Source organism: Anabrus simplex, chromosome 4, assembly GCF_040414725.1.
Source record: "Anabrus simplex isolate iqAnaSimp1 chromosome 4, ASM4041472v1, whole genome shotgun sequence".
Classification (NCBI taxonomy): domain Eukaryota; kingdom Metazoa; phylum Arthropoda; class Insecta; order Orthoptera; family Tettigoniidae; genus Anabrus; species Anabrus simplex.
In genome coordinates this window covers 419,351,003-419,368,103 of record NC_090268.1, presented here as the reverse complement: position 1 = coordinate 419,368,103, position 17,101 = coordinate 419,351,003, and the positions used below count along the sequence as shown (strand labels likewise).

General features: G+C 39.2%; 1 protein-coding gene across 1 annotated transcript in view; it reads left to right on the top strand.

The window, feature by feature from the left end:
* Nucleotides 1-17,101, top strand: part of LOC136872783 (probable E3 SUMO-protein ligase RNF212) — a 187,047-nt gene that overhangs the window by 20,978 nt on the left and 148,968 nt on the right. Inside the window, exon 3 of the mRNA XM_067146625.2 lies at nt 16,209-16,270. Coding sequence (XP_067002726.1) covers nt 16,209-16,270 — 62 coding nt within the window. The remainder of the gene's footprint in view (nt 1-16,208; nt 16,271-17,101) is intronic.

Sequence of the window (17,101 nt, the reverse complement as noted above, 5' to 3'; positions counted from 1 at the left end):
ATATCTAGAATATTCTGTCTTCTAATTTCCACTCGGATTATAATTCCCCAAATCGCAAACTACAACCTCTTCCTTACGCATTTCACCATCAGCAATTATCTTTACTTTTGTCTCTGAAATTCCTCTAAGTTGGTTGCCACTACGATGATGAGAGTTGTTATCTGCTTCATCTTCTGAGTCCTTATCAGAAATTAAATTGTTATCTGGAGGTCCAAGGCAAACTGACGCATCCAGACGGTGGTGATGTATTTCACTTTCCCTCTAGGACAGACACTATCTCATCAAGACTCAACCTGTATACCAAGTAAAAATACACCTCCCTTATGACCTCACTGTTCTGGTATTGGAACATGGATTTAATTCAGCACAATTTTTAAGTTATGGTAAATCATAACATAAAGGTTTATCCAGAGCCTTGGAGACATTGAGGAAACTTTTCCTGGACTTCAGTCTTCTGGTGGTCAATGTCCAAATAACGGGTTGTTGCTTGTGAGATCCACCTTCGACCTCTCTTGCCTTGCAAACACTTCTCTCCGAATGTCTGGAGGAGAAATACCAGCCAAGCAGTAGAGTTGGTCAGTGGGGGTAGGTTTCAGACACCCAGTTACTATTCTACATGTTTCATTAAGGGCTGCATCCACCTGCTTCGTATGGGCTGACCTGAACCAGACAGGACATGCATACTCAGCTGCAGAGAAACTCAGAGCAAGAGCTGAGGTTCTTAACAAAGTTGGATGGGCTCCCCATTTGCTTGAGCCAAGTTTATGGAGGATATTATTTCGGGCTGAGACTTCCTGTCCAGAGTTAACACAGCATCTTTCTGATTGGATGGTGCCTTCTGAATCTCCACCCCCTGGTCATCATTTGGAATGGATAACCTGGAAGGCACTGAATTGTTTGAGGAGTGGAGTAGGTAAATCCAAGGATAACCTAAAAAAAATGGGGTTATTTGAAAGATCAGTCAGACTTCTGCGATTGTGGGGAGCAACAAAGTATCCAACACCTGTATGACTGTCAGTCCTGCCCTGTTCGTTGTACACTTCAAGAATTGATTCTAGCCACTGAAAAGGGAATTTCTGTTGCCCATTTATGGGCAGACATTGTGTGAAACATATTTTGTGACATAAAATGTACTTTGTTTTGTTTGTATATAATACCTTATTTATATTTTAAGTTTTTTCAACACTCTGACACGAAATAAATAACATAAAGGGTTCTTATGCAATTACTATTTCACATAACTGGCATGAATATAATGAATGGATATTGTAACATTGCAATACAACCTCATTTTCAAATGACGATGAGAAACAAATGAAGAGCAGGAATCTGTATTCTTGGTCGAATAATGGAACAGTGGGTTAAATGGGTCAAATAGTTTTAGACAGGAAGAAGAATGGGTAGGCAAGTCCATTTTTGAAGAAAAGGAAAGCAAAAGATAAGGATGTGGGTGGGGAGAGGATCCGCGTCACTAGAATTTGAAATATAATAAAAATTTCCTTTAAGAAATTATACGTAGGTGGTTTGAAAAGTTCTCGGAATGTACTAGAATTAAGTATCTTACCTCGGTGGAACTGCTTTTATTTTTCAATATAGTCTCCCTGTAGACTAATGCATTTGGTCCAGCGATGTTCCAATGCCTTGATCCCATCTTGAAAATGAGATTCCTCCAGGCCTGCAAAATACTTCTCCAATTCGGCTGTCAGTTCTTCCCTTGTAGAAAATCTCCGTCCACCGAGGAAAATTTTCAGCTTGGGGAATAGATGAAAGTCTGATGGTGCCAAATCAGGTGAATAAGGTGGACGTGGCAACAATTCGTACCCCAGTTCATGAAGTTTTACCATGGCAATAACACTTGTGTGCGGCAGAGCATTGTCCTGATTAAAGATGACATTTTTCCTTGCCAAATCAGGCCTTGTTTCGCATATCTTTTCCTGTAGTTGGTCTAGCAGGTTTGCATAGTATTGCCCCGTAATTGTTTGGCCAATAGGAAGATAATCTATCAGCAGAATGCCTTTTGCATCCCAGAAAACTGAGGCCATGACCTTTCCGGCCGAACTCACTGCCTTTGCTTTCTTTGGTGGTGGTGAATCAGCATGTTTCCACTGCTTTGACTGCTGTTTTGTCTCTGGGGTATAGTAGTGGACCCAAGTTTCATCTGTAGTCACAAACTGGCGCAAAAAATCTTGTTGGTTGCACCAAAAACGGGCCAGACTTTGTTCGGACATTTCCAATCTGGTTCGTTTATTGTCCAATGTCAAGAGCTGCGGCACCCATCTTGTGGATAATTTTTTCATACCCAATTCTTCGCTTAAAATATAATATACTCGTTCAGAAGACATCCCTATAGCTTCAGCAATCTCTTGCACTTCCAGTCGATGATCCTCCATGACCATTTTATGCACTTTTGGGATAAATTCTGGGGTCGTAACACTTTTTGGCCGTCCACTACGCGGATCATCATCCAAGCTCTCCTGACCAAATTTAAACTCGCTGGTCCACTTGGCAACAGTTGAAAATGAAGGAGCAGAGTCCCCCAGTGTGTTATGAAAGTTGGCATGAATTTCCTTTGCTTTCATACCTTTCTTTACAAAGTATTTAAGCACTGCTCGAATCTCAGTTTTTCCACTGTCAAAAATCACTATGCGGGAACAACAACAAAGAGTCGTCACTACCACACTCCTGCAGCTAGAGCACTGATGCGCCACGTGTTCACTCACAAAGGATATGTGATTATTGCGCAGGAATCTCGTTGCTCTAGCACTGACATCTAGCGGTGATTCTGAGAACTTTTCAAACAGTCCTCGTATTGGTAAAATCCACCTTTCAATACTTCATACAAAAATTGTCACTAGAATTTAGCAAGAACGGAGGGAATGTTAGTAAATTAGCGCATTCTCCTGCACTTCCTTTATCTGACTCCCTGTCAGGTGGGGTAATTGATCAGGGACCTCCAGTTTTGTCTGCTCTTCCACCGTTCTTCTCTGAATACTCTTAACACATCAACTCCTCTACTCTCCTCTCGTTCCTTCACCTTCTTTTATCCATCTTCTCCTTGGTCTACCTCTTGATCTTCTTCCATTTACTGTCCATTTGAGCATTGCTCCTTGAATATTTGTGCCTTCCATTCCCAAATCGCCATCCCATTTTAGCCAATTTGTTTTCATTTTATCCTGTAGTTTCTCTATTTACAGCCTGTCCTGTATGTCTGTGTTCTTTGTGTGAGTTTTCCTTGTTTTCTTGTAGCTTACTTAAAATCAATTCCCTATACTTAGCTTTCCTCTCTGGCAGTTGTAACCCATATGTCAAAAACTGGGACAAAATAGGTCTTTTACAATGTCGCTTTGCTTTATCTTGGTACCTGTTTATTTCACGCTAGGTCTGTTGTACTCTGTACTATGTTGCTGTCCTCCTCAGTTATCATTTCTTCCTGTGACAGTAGTCTATCGTAATATACACTGCTGTAATATTAAATACAAGCTGTTTGCTGATGATATTAGAATTTGCAGCTTTAGGAAGGGATTTAGAAAATTACCGGGCAAGTTGACTGTGCGGTTAGGGACGCACAGCTGTGAACTTGCATTTGGGAGATAGTGGGGTCAAACCTCACTGCTGGCAGCCCTGAATCTCTTTTCCATGGTTTCCCATTTTCACACCAGGTAAATGCTATCGCTTTGTACCTTAATTAAGGCCATGGCTACTTCCTTTCCACTCCTAGGCCTTTCCTATCCTATTGTCTCCATAAGACCTATCTGTGTTGGTGCAACGTAAAGGAAATTGAAAAAAAAAAAAAATAGAAAATTCAGAATTGGATGAGTAGAAATGAAATTACTATAAATGTAGGAAAGAGCCTTGCTGTCTGATTGTAAGTTTTAGAACAAGCAATGAATATGGTTATTACTGGGAGATCACAACATTAGGAAAAGGAACAACTGTAGATATTTAAATGTAATGTAGAAAGAGAAAAGTTTTCCAAGGGGAAGCATGTAGACGAAGAGGTCATGGAGTTGTATACATTACAACATATGATTTTGAATAAGTTAAAAGAGATTGGCGAAGATTATGGGGAGGACATATCATTGGTGCCTCAGTCGGAACAACAGCAGATGTATGGGATCAATATCAGTATATCTGATTAACCTTTTCACTCTGGTAGACAGCTGTAATAGTCGGAAGAGAGTTGTACCTGGTAGCTAGTGGATTGCTGTAGCAGTCATGCAGGGACGATGCCACACAGCCATTGAACTGCTGTAGCAATCGTGTTTTGTTCAGCTTTTCTGTGCTTTGCTATGGTAAATTGCTGGAGAAGCTCAACCGTTATGATATCTGTTGTCTTGTGAGTCACCAGATGTCAGAGGAAATCAGAAGTTAAGGGTTTGATTGATTGACCTTCGCACTCATCATTTGCTGCATAATTACTGTTTACTGAGAAAATATTGGTGCTTCTATAGATAGCTTAACACATTGTGGTACCGTATTTCATAATGCGTGAGAAACTGTATACCGCGGATGCATTCTTATTCTGATGTCGGATAGGGACTTTGAAGAACGTGAAGATGGGAAGATTTAATTGTCAGTGCTCTGTCCAAAGCAATGATCTAAAAGAAGCTTTGCATGAATGAAAATGGCTAATACATGTGCAAATATATTTGACTGAACTGTATACTGTGTATTAAAAAGTTATATTCAACCTATCGTGTCTTAACAACATAAAAAGATACAAGCGAGGTAGTGGAGAGCAGAAAGTATCCTATATAGCGGGAATGGCCTGTCGCCATAGGCACCCGTCCCCACTTTGCCGGAGTGAAAGGTTAAAGAAATAGCAGGAGATACAATGGAATTATGAACCAACTGGCAGTTTTTTCCAGTGAGCATACATGCGTTGAGCTGGTGATTGGTCAAGGTCACACTAGCTGTTCGCTGTTAGTGTGGATATGAAAGCGGATCAGTTCAATTCAGTTCTTAAACATGGAGTGTTTTGTTCTGTATATAATAGTGAAGTGAAATATGGCTAAGTAAATATTTTTTACTGCACAGTGTGTATTTGTTTGTTTATTTATTTATTTATTTATTTATTTATTTATTTATTTATTTATTTATTTATTTATTTATTTATTTAGTTAGTTAGTTAGTTAGTTAGTTATTTATTTATTTATTTATTTATTTATTTATTTATTTATTTATTTATTTATTTATTTATTTATTTATTTATTTATTTATTTATTTATTTATTTATTTATTTATTTATTTATTTATTTATTTATTTATTTATTTATTTATTTACTTATTTATTTATTTATTTATTACATGGCAGGCCTCCAGCTATGAAGCCTGCTATTATGCCAAACCATTCCCGTCCGTCCTCCCTTAGTCGGTATTAGGTCAGCGAGGCCTAGGGAGTCTTTCTTTTTCATGCTCTTCACCACCACTCCACCACTCACTAGTACAGGGGACTTACTCGGAAGCATGCAAGATGGCCATATTTTGCCCGCTCCTGAAAATAAGCATGGAAAAGGACGTCAGTAAACTATCGGCCAATTACCATCTCATGTATCCTGTCAAAAGCTTTAAAATTCATAGTTCACAAGCAGATTACCAACTATCTTACTGAACACAATCTCTTCGATATCCACCAGTCTGGCTTTAGACAAAAAGCCTTATCTCTGATTCCACTTCTTTACTCATATCATCTATATACAGGGTGAAGCGAAATTCGCGCACTCGGGCGTCGCAGTGCGACTCCTCACATGCCAGTAATAAAAAAATGTCTCTCACAAAAGTTCGTACTTCGAGTATATCTGGCAGAAAAAGGACGTTGAAGAGTGGCAGTCTGGCAACACTGTAACCACATGTAGGGTAACTACCTCTGTCAGCAGATATTATTAGTGCTGTACAGTTAGTGCAATGGATAGAGTTATGGGTTAGCATGCAAGAGGTTGAGTGGTCGATTTTGGGTTGAAGCGTATGTTTTTTTTTTAATTTCGTAAATGTAGTCCAGGTGGTATGGTATTTGGCATCTTAATCGTCAACAGCGATTGCAGCGAGTCCTCTAGAAACCATTTGCACTTACATACTATGATCCTAGAAATGGACGAACAATCGTTTCCATTGGTCAGCTTTGAAAGACGCCCTTTCCATGTCGTGGGCGTGAATTATTCGCACCCTCCTCCAGTGGTCTCATAGATTAGTACCAACTATTATTCTTGCCTCGTTCAGGTCCATTACATTTCATTAGGGCCTTACGTTACCAGTAGGCCTAGCAAAGTATTTGTTGTGTTCAGCGTTACAAAATGTTGTAAATGTAGGATACATGTAACCTAAGGTACGGTGTCTTACTGTATTACAGTATGCAATGTCCGATGGAAATTAGCAATTAAAAAATGCGCCTCAACCCAGGATCGAACCCTTGACCTCCTGCATGCCAACCCAAAACTCTATCCACTGCACCAACTGTACAGCACGGGTAATATTTGCTGACAGAGGTACTTACCGTACATGTGGTTACAGTGTTGCCAGAAAGCCACCCTTCAACGTCCTTTTTCTGCCTGATATACTCGTAGGACGAACTTTTGTGAGAGACATTTTTTTATTGCTGGCATGTGAGGGGTCGCACTGCGACGCCCGAGTGCGCGAATTTCGCTTCACCATGTATATAAGAAAAGATAAAGATCAAATAGTACTGCCTTTAGGAATTCCCCTCTTAATTATTGCAGGGTCAGATAAAGCTTCGCCTACTCTAATTGAGATCTATTTTATAAAAATATAGCAACCCATTCAGTCACTCCTTTGTCTAGTCCAATTGCACTCATTTTTGCCAGTAGTCTCCCATGATCCACCCTATCAAATGCCTTAGACAGGTCAATCACGATACAGTCCATTTGACCTCCTGAATCCAAGATATCTGCTTTATCTTGCTGGAATCCTACAAGTTGTTCTTCTGTAGAATAATCTTTCCTAAACCTGAACTGCCTTCTACTGAACTAGTTATTAATTTGCAAACATGTCTAATATAATCAGAAAATGCTTTCACAAAGCTTACATGCAATGCATGTCAAACAGACTGGCCTGCAATTTCCAGCTTTGTGTCTGTCACTTTTTCCTTTGTACACAGGGGCTACTATAGCAGCTCTCCATTCATTTGGCATAGCTCCTTCATTCAAACAATAATCAAATTAGTACTTCAGATATGGTACTATATCCCAACCCATTGTCTTTAGGTTTGGTTTTTTATGCCAGCATGTTTCCTCCTAGAAGGAAACTAGCAGAAGTAGCAACTTCAACATACCCATAAAATTAGCTAATATCATTTGTTTTCCAGTAGATTGCATATAAATGCGATTTAAAGGGCTACTACACTTAAGTACATTATGGAAGGGGAACGCCTAGCTGCCATGGTACTCTTTACTATGATATGGATGCGAAAGAGTTAATTCATTAACAGTCATAGTGCAGAAAAGTTTAATTTTAAAGTCTTTTATCATATGGTCCCACATTGTTGATCGTGGCACTAGCAACATGGCGGCAAGGTTTCTGGTTGTTTTGGTAGGCAGTTGACCCCTGACTCAGGGATTGCAGCACAATTTTCTGCTCGAGTGGAGGGTCTCCCACTTCGCTAGGTGTCTTTAACACGCGAGGGGTCGTGTCATGGTCTTTTAGACCGGGGGCAAACTGTTTCTATTCATTCAAAATAGTTTCACGGTATAAAGTTTCATCCCTTCCTGAACCTTTCAATGGACTCGTCCACTACACATGCTTACATTCGCTTTTCCCCACTTTCATCACCAGTCACTCAGAGGAAAGCTTTCTCTGTAAGTCTGGCAGTTTCCACCGTGTGTGACTTCTGGCGTTGCCTTATTAGACAGTCCTTTACACCGTGCACGACTCCTGACGTTCACTGTACGCAGACTTCGTTGTTGGTATAGAAGTGTTTTGTGAGTTACATGGATATATTTCTCTTCAATAATATAATGTGTTTTGCTACAAAAACTGGTATTTAGTTTCACGAATATGAAAATAAAAACCTACAACCTGTGTTCCAATCAGTGACTGGATCAGGGTTGGAATGAATGAAGCCTCCATCTTGTGTCGAGGATAGGAATTGTGCCGGCTGCCAAAGCCTGTCACACTTCTGGAGCAATGATTAATGACTGACAGATGAAATGTTAGTGGAGAGTGTTGCTGGAATGAAAGATGACAGAGAAAACTGGAGTACCCGGAGAAAAACCTGTCCCGCCTCTGCTTTGTCCAGCACAAATCTCACATGGAGTGACCGGGATTTGAATCACGGAACCCAGTGGTGAGAGGCCGACGCGCTACCGCCTGAGCCATGGAGGCCACTAGTTTCACGGATATATTTCTCTTTAATAATACAATATATTTTGCTACAAAAACTGGTATTTAGTTTCTCATATATATTTTTCTTTAATAATACAATTTGTTTTGCTTTAAAAACTGGTATTTTGTTTCATAGATATGCTAAATATTAATACACTTCTGAAAGTTGGAAAACTAAAAGAACTAATCAAATTTCTAGATGACCAGAAAATCTTAATACTTGCTCTTCAGGAAACCAGATATACAGACAGTAATATGTTAGACTCAGAAAACAGAATATACAAAGGAAAACCAGGGAAGAGAATGATGAAGAACGTCCCCCACCTAGGAACTGCTTTCATAGTACACAAGAGCATAGTGGAATCAGTCCAAAACTTCTATTCACCCTCTGAAAGACTGTCTCTCTTGACCATAAGATGTGGAAATAAAAATTATTCATTAATTAATGCTCATGCTCCATTAAATGCTAACAGGAAAAATCCTGACAAAGTGGAAGAGTACTTGGAACTCTTGGAAAAAGTAATCCACAAAATTTCTGCAGATCACATCAAAGTGTTACTTGAAGACTTCATTGCACATGTTGGGAGAGAAAGGATTTATAAGAAGATTGTAGGACAGTTCCTGGCACACGAAAGAACAAATAGAAATGGAATAAGGCTTATAGAGCTATGCAAGGCTTTTAATCTCAGACTAATGTCTACCTACTTTAAAAAGCTAAATAGAAAACAAAAATCTGGCAGTCTCCAAACCCACACCTCGGGGAATTCCAAATTGACCATGTAGCTATCTTTACTAAGAGCAAAAAGGAGATCCAAAATGTCAGGGTAAAAAAAGGAGCCAATATTGAGAGTGATCATTACCTCATGACCGTGAAAATGAGATTCATCCCTCCAAATAGACAAAACAAGAGAACAAACAGGAAAACTAAATTTGATGTTGAAATGTTAAAAAACAACTCAGAAGTAAACCAAAAATTCAAAGAGAAGTTAGAAAAGGACAGTGCGAAGAATTGGGAGGATCTGAGAACAAAAATAACTAAAGCTGCACAGGAATTATGCCCTCTGAAGAGAGAAAAGAAGCATAGATGGTGGAATGAAGAATGTGAAGAGGCCATAAATGAGACTGACAGCCTGGAGAAGGTGGCACTCCTCTAAAACTGAGGGAATTTTTAGACTTTCAAGACAGTGCAGAAACAAACTTCTAAAACTACAAGAAATGTGAAGAGAAAATATGAAAGAAGTCGGCTCATGCAAATTGAAGATTTCACTAAACATAATACAAGAAATTTTTACAAAACACTCAAAGAGGAAACAACAAAGTTTCAACCACCCAGTCTCGGTTTTAAAGACGAAAATGGAAAAATCAGACTAAATAACAAGGACAGTTGTGAAATTTTGGCACGTTATTTTGGAAAACTACTGAACTGTGAAGAACCTGAAGGAAGATTAGAATTCAGTCAACCACAAACAAAAGCTAAACCCTCGGACCCACCAGATGAGAAAGAAATATATGACATAATCCGAAATCTGAAAAACAGTAAGGCTGCAGGGGAAGATTTGTTTGTTGCAGAACTGTGGAAAGAAGCAGGCAGTCAAGCAAGACAGGAACTGACAAACATAATACAAGAAATATGGCAAATGGAGAAAATCCCTGATGATTGGAAGAATGCGCTGATACACCCATTATATAAGAACGGTAACAAAACAGATGTGAACAATTACAGGGGAATTTCCCTAGTAGCAGTTACATATAAAATATTGTCAAAAGCTCTTCATAATAGGATTGAACCAATAATAGACAAATAAATTGGAGAATACCAAGGTGGGTTCAGAAAAGGAAGATCATGCGAAAAACAGATTTTAAACCTGAAAACTATAACACAAGACAGGGTTACAAGGAACAAAACATATGTCATAGTTTTTGTGGACTTCAAAAAAAGAGTACGAATCATTAGACAGAATTTTGCTACTGAACATTTTAGAGGAGTTTGGAGTTGACACAAAATCAATCAATATAATTAGCCAAACTCCAACTGAAACAAAAGTCCAGAGTGAAATTTATGGGAGAGATCTCAGATGAATTTGAAATTAAAACCGGTGTCAGGCTGGGAGATGGGCTTTCCCCGATTCTTTTCAATATCGTCCTGGAAAAGGTAATAAGAGTATGGAAAGAAAGAATTAAAGAAAGGAGTCTCCATCATGAGATAAGATTAAGTTTAAAGCACAAAGGGGTTGGTGTAAACTGTTTGGCCTTTGCTGATGACATGGCAATCCTCTCTAGAAGTATAGAGACTGCCTTAGAGCAAATCAACCTTCTGAAAAAAATAGCACGAAAAGTTGGACTTCAGATATCTTTTGAGAAGACTAAATTCATGTCAAATATTAGGGATTCACCCACCATGCTAAAAGCAGAGTATGGGGAAATCAACAAGGTTAATAAGTTTAAATATAAATAAAGAATTTATTGTGGCCGAATGGCCATAATGATACATATGTCATATTCTTTTTATAATTTGACCTACAACATAATACAGCATATTTCCTATATCTGGGCAGTCATGTCACTCCTTGCTATATTCCACTATTGACCTGGTTCGATTTGGGCACGTGGTTATGTGGTAAGTTCCGCATGTATTGTTACATAGTTTACATACGCAATTTTCATCTGGATCATGAAACACTTTTCAGGAGCAAATCTTGTGGTGGAAACCATGAACTGCAAGCCTGGTCACGACTTGCCTCATTTCACACAGAGGTTGCGTCCATCTTCTGTCTAGCATTGCATTTGTTGTGTAGAATTCCATCGTTATATCCCGCTTTTTATTCTGTAGAACTTGGAGCAGCTTGTTGTAACTTTCCATAGTCGGTGGTAGTAGTAGAGTTATCCATAGATCCTGTATTAGGAACGTTTCTCTTGCAAGCTCGTACACCAGTCTGGATCTCGTTGTCTTTGATACACTAAGGGCTCTTTTGAGAAATCTGGATTTTGTCTTTTCTATCTCTTCCAATTGCCTGTAGTTAAGGAATTCCCATATTAGCTCGAGTTCATATGTCAGAACGGGCAGCACCTTCGTTTGAAAAAGTGCCATTGCTGTTTCCAATGAAATTAGATTTAGATGTCCAATGTCGTTTATAGCTTTTATTGCAGCGGCTGTTTTTGATCTCATGTGTAGCCTAAAGCTTCTTCCTGTAACCTGTAGGGTAATGCCTAGGTATTTGAAATTGTTGACTATTTTCAGTTCCTTGTCATTGCAAGTCACTTGGTCGGAAACTGCTGGCCTCCCACCGTTTCGAAAAATTATCATTTCCATCTTGTCCTCATTGATTATAACTTTGTTTTTCTGGGCCCAGTCACTTAATATGTCTACTGCCTTTTGCAAGTCATTTATCTGCTCTGAAGCTATTGCCATATCATCCGCATATATGAATAATTTTGCCTTTGTTGTTTCTCGAATTCTGTCACCAACATCGTACGTGAGCACATTAAATAGAGTGGGGCTCAGGGGATCACCTTGAAGTACACCATTTGTTTGCATTATCCAGTTTGAATTCCCAACTCCGTCGTAGACTTGTATACCTAGGTGAAATAATTCAGGTTAATGGACTCGAAAAGGAAGCAAACAGATCAAGAGCAAGACTGGAACTAGCATACCAACTCACTAAAGATACCTACAATAAAAATAATCTCTCAAGGAAAACTAAAATCAAACGCTACAACACAGTAATCAAATCAGAGAGTCTTTATGCCACAGAATGCATGTTCTCTATGAAAGCTGGTGAAATAGAAGAGGTAGAGAAAAAAGAAATGAAAATATTGAGGAAAATTTGTGGACCATTGAAAACAAAGGAAGGAGAGTTTAGTCATAGGAGGAATAAAGATCTATACAAGGATGAAGAAAATGAAAGGCTGTTAGACGTGATCAGGAAGAGGAGAATTAAATTTTTGGTCACATAATGAGGATGAATAACAGTAGATTGACAAAACGAGTGTTTAACCATGTTTACAAGAGCAAGAACGGCAACCAGCGGATCCAAGGAGTAAAAAAAGATATGACAGAGATTGGAATAACAGGCGATGTAATACAAGACAGAACAACTTGTAGAAGGTGGATACAAAATTTCAAGGGTTTCCAGGAGAAGGAAAAGAGGAAAGGCAATAAAGGCAATAACATCTAGACCAGGGCCATCCAAACAGCGCTCCCCGAGCGCTAGCGCTCTGGCCGCGCTCCAAGCCAGTGCTCCGAGCGCTTTGGGGAAGGTAGTGGTGGGAGAAGCTTAGCTGGCTGATCGAGCGGTCTGCCCGCCGCGCCGAAGAGAGCAGTCGATCTATCAGTCGTAGTCTAGTCTACAGTGACTCTATACATATAGTGTAGTGTCACTGTAGTCTAGTCCTATGCGCTTTGTTAACAGCGTGTAACTAAATAACTAAATCAGTTTCGCAGTTGTCATGGCTGAACATCATAAAAAAAGAGTGGTGAAGCAGCAGCCTTCAAAGCAGAATGGGAAATTTCATTTTTCTGTACAGCTTATAAAGGGCATGCCAAATTTTTAGTGTGCCACCGAGATTTGATGTGTTTTAAAGAAGCACAATTCGGAACGGCACTACAGTGCCAACCACAGGGATGATTACGGTGATTTGACAGACGGCAGTTGCCAATCGAAGTTGGAAGAATTGAAAGAAAATTTCAAGCAGCACTGTTCTGTAAATATTATTGTTTTAATTTTTAAATGCTTGTTTACAAACGGGAATGAGGAAATGATTGAATTATCTGAAAAATACTAAAATTGTGACTTGCCGTATTTTTGTCTGACAGATGATTGAGGAGAGAGAGGTTGGTGGACCCATTTTACGAACAAGCTACAAATGTTCGCCGCGAATTGCCAAAGCTGGGAAACCCTTCACGGAAGGAAATGTAATCAAGGAGGAGTTTAATGGATGTGGCGGCATGTATTTGTCCTAAGGAGCTAGTTGAGAAATTTGATAAAATCTCTCTTTCTCCACAAACTGTGGCTCGCAGAATAGACGACATGTCCGTTGATATGGAACAGCAATTAATGGAGAAGGCAGCAAATTTTGTATCATTTTCCATCGCCCTCGACGAATCAACCGACATTGTGGACAAAGCTCAGCTCCTTATTTTCATTTGAGGGGTGGATGACGATCTTCGGGTTACCGAGGATTTCCTAGACTTAGTAGCTCTCAAAGACACCACTGTCGGTTTCGATATTTTCCAAGCAGTGGAGGGTGTTTTTGAGTCAATGGGATTAAAATGGGAGCGGTTGACGAGTGTAACGACGGATGGAGCTCCTGCTTTACGTGGTCTACTCACGGGGTTCCTCAGCTATGTAAAATTAAACATGGCTGAGAGCAGTAGTACCCTAATGGCGGCGATCCAGTGCTTTATACACCAGGAGGCAATCTGTGCAAAAGTCGCCAAGCTTAAAGACATAATGGGAACAGTTGTGCGAATGGTAAATTTTCTTCGGTCCCATCAACTCACGCACCGTCAATTCAAAGAGTACTGTGCGAGTTGGCCGTGCGGTTAGGGGCGCGCAGCTGTGAGCTGGCAATCGCGAGACAATGGGTTCGAACCCCACTGTCGGCAGCCCTGAAGATGGTTTTTAGTGGTTTCCCGTTTTCACACCAGGCAAATGCTGGGGGTTGTACCTTAATTAAGGCCACGGCCGCTTCCATCCCATTCCTGGGCCTTTCTTGTCCCATCGTCGCCATAAGACCTATCTGTGTCGGTGCGACGTAAAGCAAGTAACAAAAGAAAAAAATCAGAGTTTTTGGGTGACATCGAAACGGAGTATCCGGATATCCCGTACCATGCAGAATAAAGATGGTTGAGCAACGCGAAGTGCTTCATCGAGTTTTTGCTTGCGGAATGCAATAGATACCTTTTATGACATGAAAGGGTGGCCCGAAGTTCTTTTGTGTGATCCTATGTGGGTGGCGGACTTGGTCCCTTTAAGTGACTTTACTGCCCATCTGAATACTTTGAACACTTTGCTTCAGGGCGACAAGCACATTATCTCCGATTTGGTGGAAAAAATTCAAGCGTTCGAAAGAAAATTGATTTTGTGGGAAAACCAGTTGTGTGCAAGGAACACAGGACATTTTCCATTGCTTGAAACAGTGAAATACGGTGTCAACTTTGATGAGTATTTGCAGGTAATTCGCCAATTACAAGAAGAGTTTGAAAAGAGATTTTCAGAATACAGAACTCCAAGCGGTGTTAGATGTATTTGTTCGACCATTTTCTCTTAGTGCAGACAGTGCTCCACAGCTATTTCAATTAGAGTTGCGTAAACTGCAGTGCAATGTTCGTCTTAAAGACCACTTTTTAATATCACGAAGTTTAAAATAATTTTTCAGCGGCTTTCCACAAGAAGAATACCCCCTTTTGTATAAACATGCATGTAAAGTTCTGTCAATGTTCGGCTCAACGTGCATTTTTGAGTGTTACTTTCGGTTCTTAAGTTTACCAAAAGTGAACATCGTGCAACGATAAGCGATAGAAACTTGCGCAGTTGTTTAAGAATAGCTGTGTCCAGAAATATTGTAGGCCTACTCAATTTGGAGATGATTGTTTGCTCCAAAAGTAAAAGCTCGTGAAAACGACTGACCAAAAGTCACTCAATGTCTGTACTATCTGTTCATATCGGTAAAACGTTGTTGAATTTTCCTCTCAGATATGTTCAAATTTCAGTTTTGAATAAATCACATTACTGTATTCTTTACTTAGCACTTGATTTCGTTTCCTGCATATTCCATACATCGGAGTACCTTTCAATTTGTAGATGCGGTATATTTTTACGGCAAAATAGTCCTATCAATATGGTGTCAACAAACCCACAAAAGCCGTCGGACGCAAGACTGTACGTACCGGTATGTATCTGGTCAGCGCGGTCCGAACATCGTCTGTCTCAGGTCTCCTCCCTGCCACACTGTAGTGGTGGTAGGGGAAGGAGCGCTAGTCTGACTGCCCAGTGCTCCCCGAGCGCGGGCGCGCTCTCGGAGCGCAATGGCTGGATGGCCCTGATCTAGACACAGGAGAGGAAGAAACACCAAAATGAAAGGATGAAGAATTATTGGAAGTCAAGAAAATAAGGATTAAGATAAATGCACAGGGTTAGTTTCCATGGTCCTTAGATGGCTTAAATCAAAGAAAGATGCTTTTCTTTAATAATATAATGTGTTTTGCTTTAAAAGCTAATATTTTGTTTCATGGATATATTTTTCTTACACAATACAATGTGATTTGCAAGAAAAACTGGTATCTCATTTCATGGACATGTTTTTCCTTAAAAAACACAATGCATTTTGCTACAAAAACTGGCATTTTATACTCTCCGGTCAAATTGACCGTGTGTGACCCATCACGTAACTAACTCTTTTGACGTGACCCCTCGCGGGTTAACACATTGTGTGCTGAAAGCCTTTTTCTCCCACTTCAGGTAGTTGAATGTGCTTGGTGACATCTTATGAAAACAAGCTCAAAAATTCTGCATGATCGTATTCATGATTTTTCTGGTTTAAGGCTCCTTATGCATTCACATGGAAGCCAGCAGTCTCTCCTCCAATTGGGAACACTTGTATCTACCATCATGTCCTCTTGAAATTTGTTGATTTTTGTTATTCATCATTCTTTTTTTTCTCTTAGCAACATTGTGTTTGTATTTTGTATGAAGCCAATATTGAAGTTGTTACACAAGTATCATCCAAACATAAACGTATGTTCATATATATAGCATAATAACAGGTTCATTTTAGGTGCTCTGGGATTTTTGCCCAATCTGTACAGTATTCCTCCTCCATATCATAATAATTTAGTTTTTGGGAAGTGATTGTCAATTTTCTGTTTATTTCAGGTTCTAAAGGTCAATGCAAAATCTGCAAAAACACATGTTCAACCATACCACTGTCCTCTGAGGTAAGGAACATTTTCCTCTTCATTTAACAAATGTTACAGTATCTACATGAGTAATTATTCCTCTCTGAAGGAAGATGACACTCACAAAACCTTGAAAGCAAAAGCTTTGTTTAAAATTGAAGATGTGAAAATATGTGAAAATTGAATTTATATCTGTAAATAAAGTTCTCTTGCTACAAATGTTTCAAGTATTTCAAGTTAAAGAGTTGATAAAGTCTTTAATTAATTTTTCCAATAACAATTCCAGAATTTCAGCTTTTCCACTGAACATTGCTTCTTAAAATGTGTCATTCAGGAATGTCTTGTATACTGTATGAGTAGGGGTGGTGAGCTTTTAGTAATATTAAGCAAAATGCTTATAAAGGATTGTAATTTTGTATTTTCTTTTTTCATGACCTGTAAACTACTTATTGACTAATGGACCCGTGCTGTTCTGCAGCATTCATTATAAATAAGTCAGATAACTCTTCGTGATATGCCTGCCATAGTCATATTGTTTTGCCTGCCCTTTTCAATAGTACTGTGAACATTCAATACCAATACATAATAACTGATTCATTTGTAATGTAGTTCATAACACTATAACACATTTTGAACAATCTTTCCCAAGATAGTGCAACATACAATTCGTCATGACTGAATACTGGTTCGACTTACAAATCTAATTTTTTTGTCCCGTATTGGTATCAATTCAACCACGGTTAGGTTGAATGGAGAATCCCACCTTCCAATACTTATGTTTTTTTATTAAAAAGTACATGTTTCATTCCTAATGTGAAACATCTTCAGCTAAGAAAGATACAAACATTGGCATAAACAAAATAAAAAACA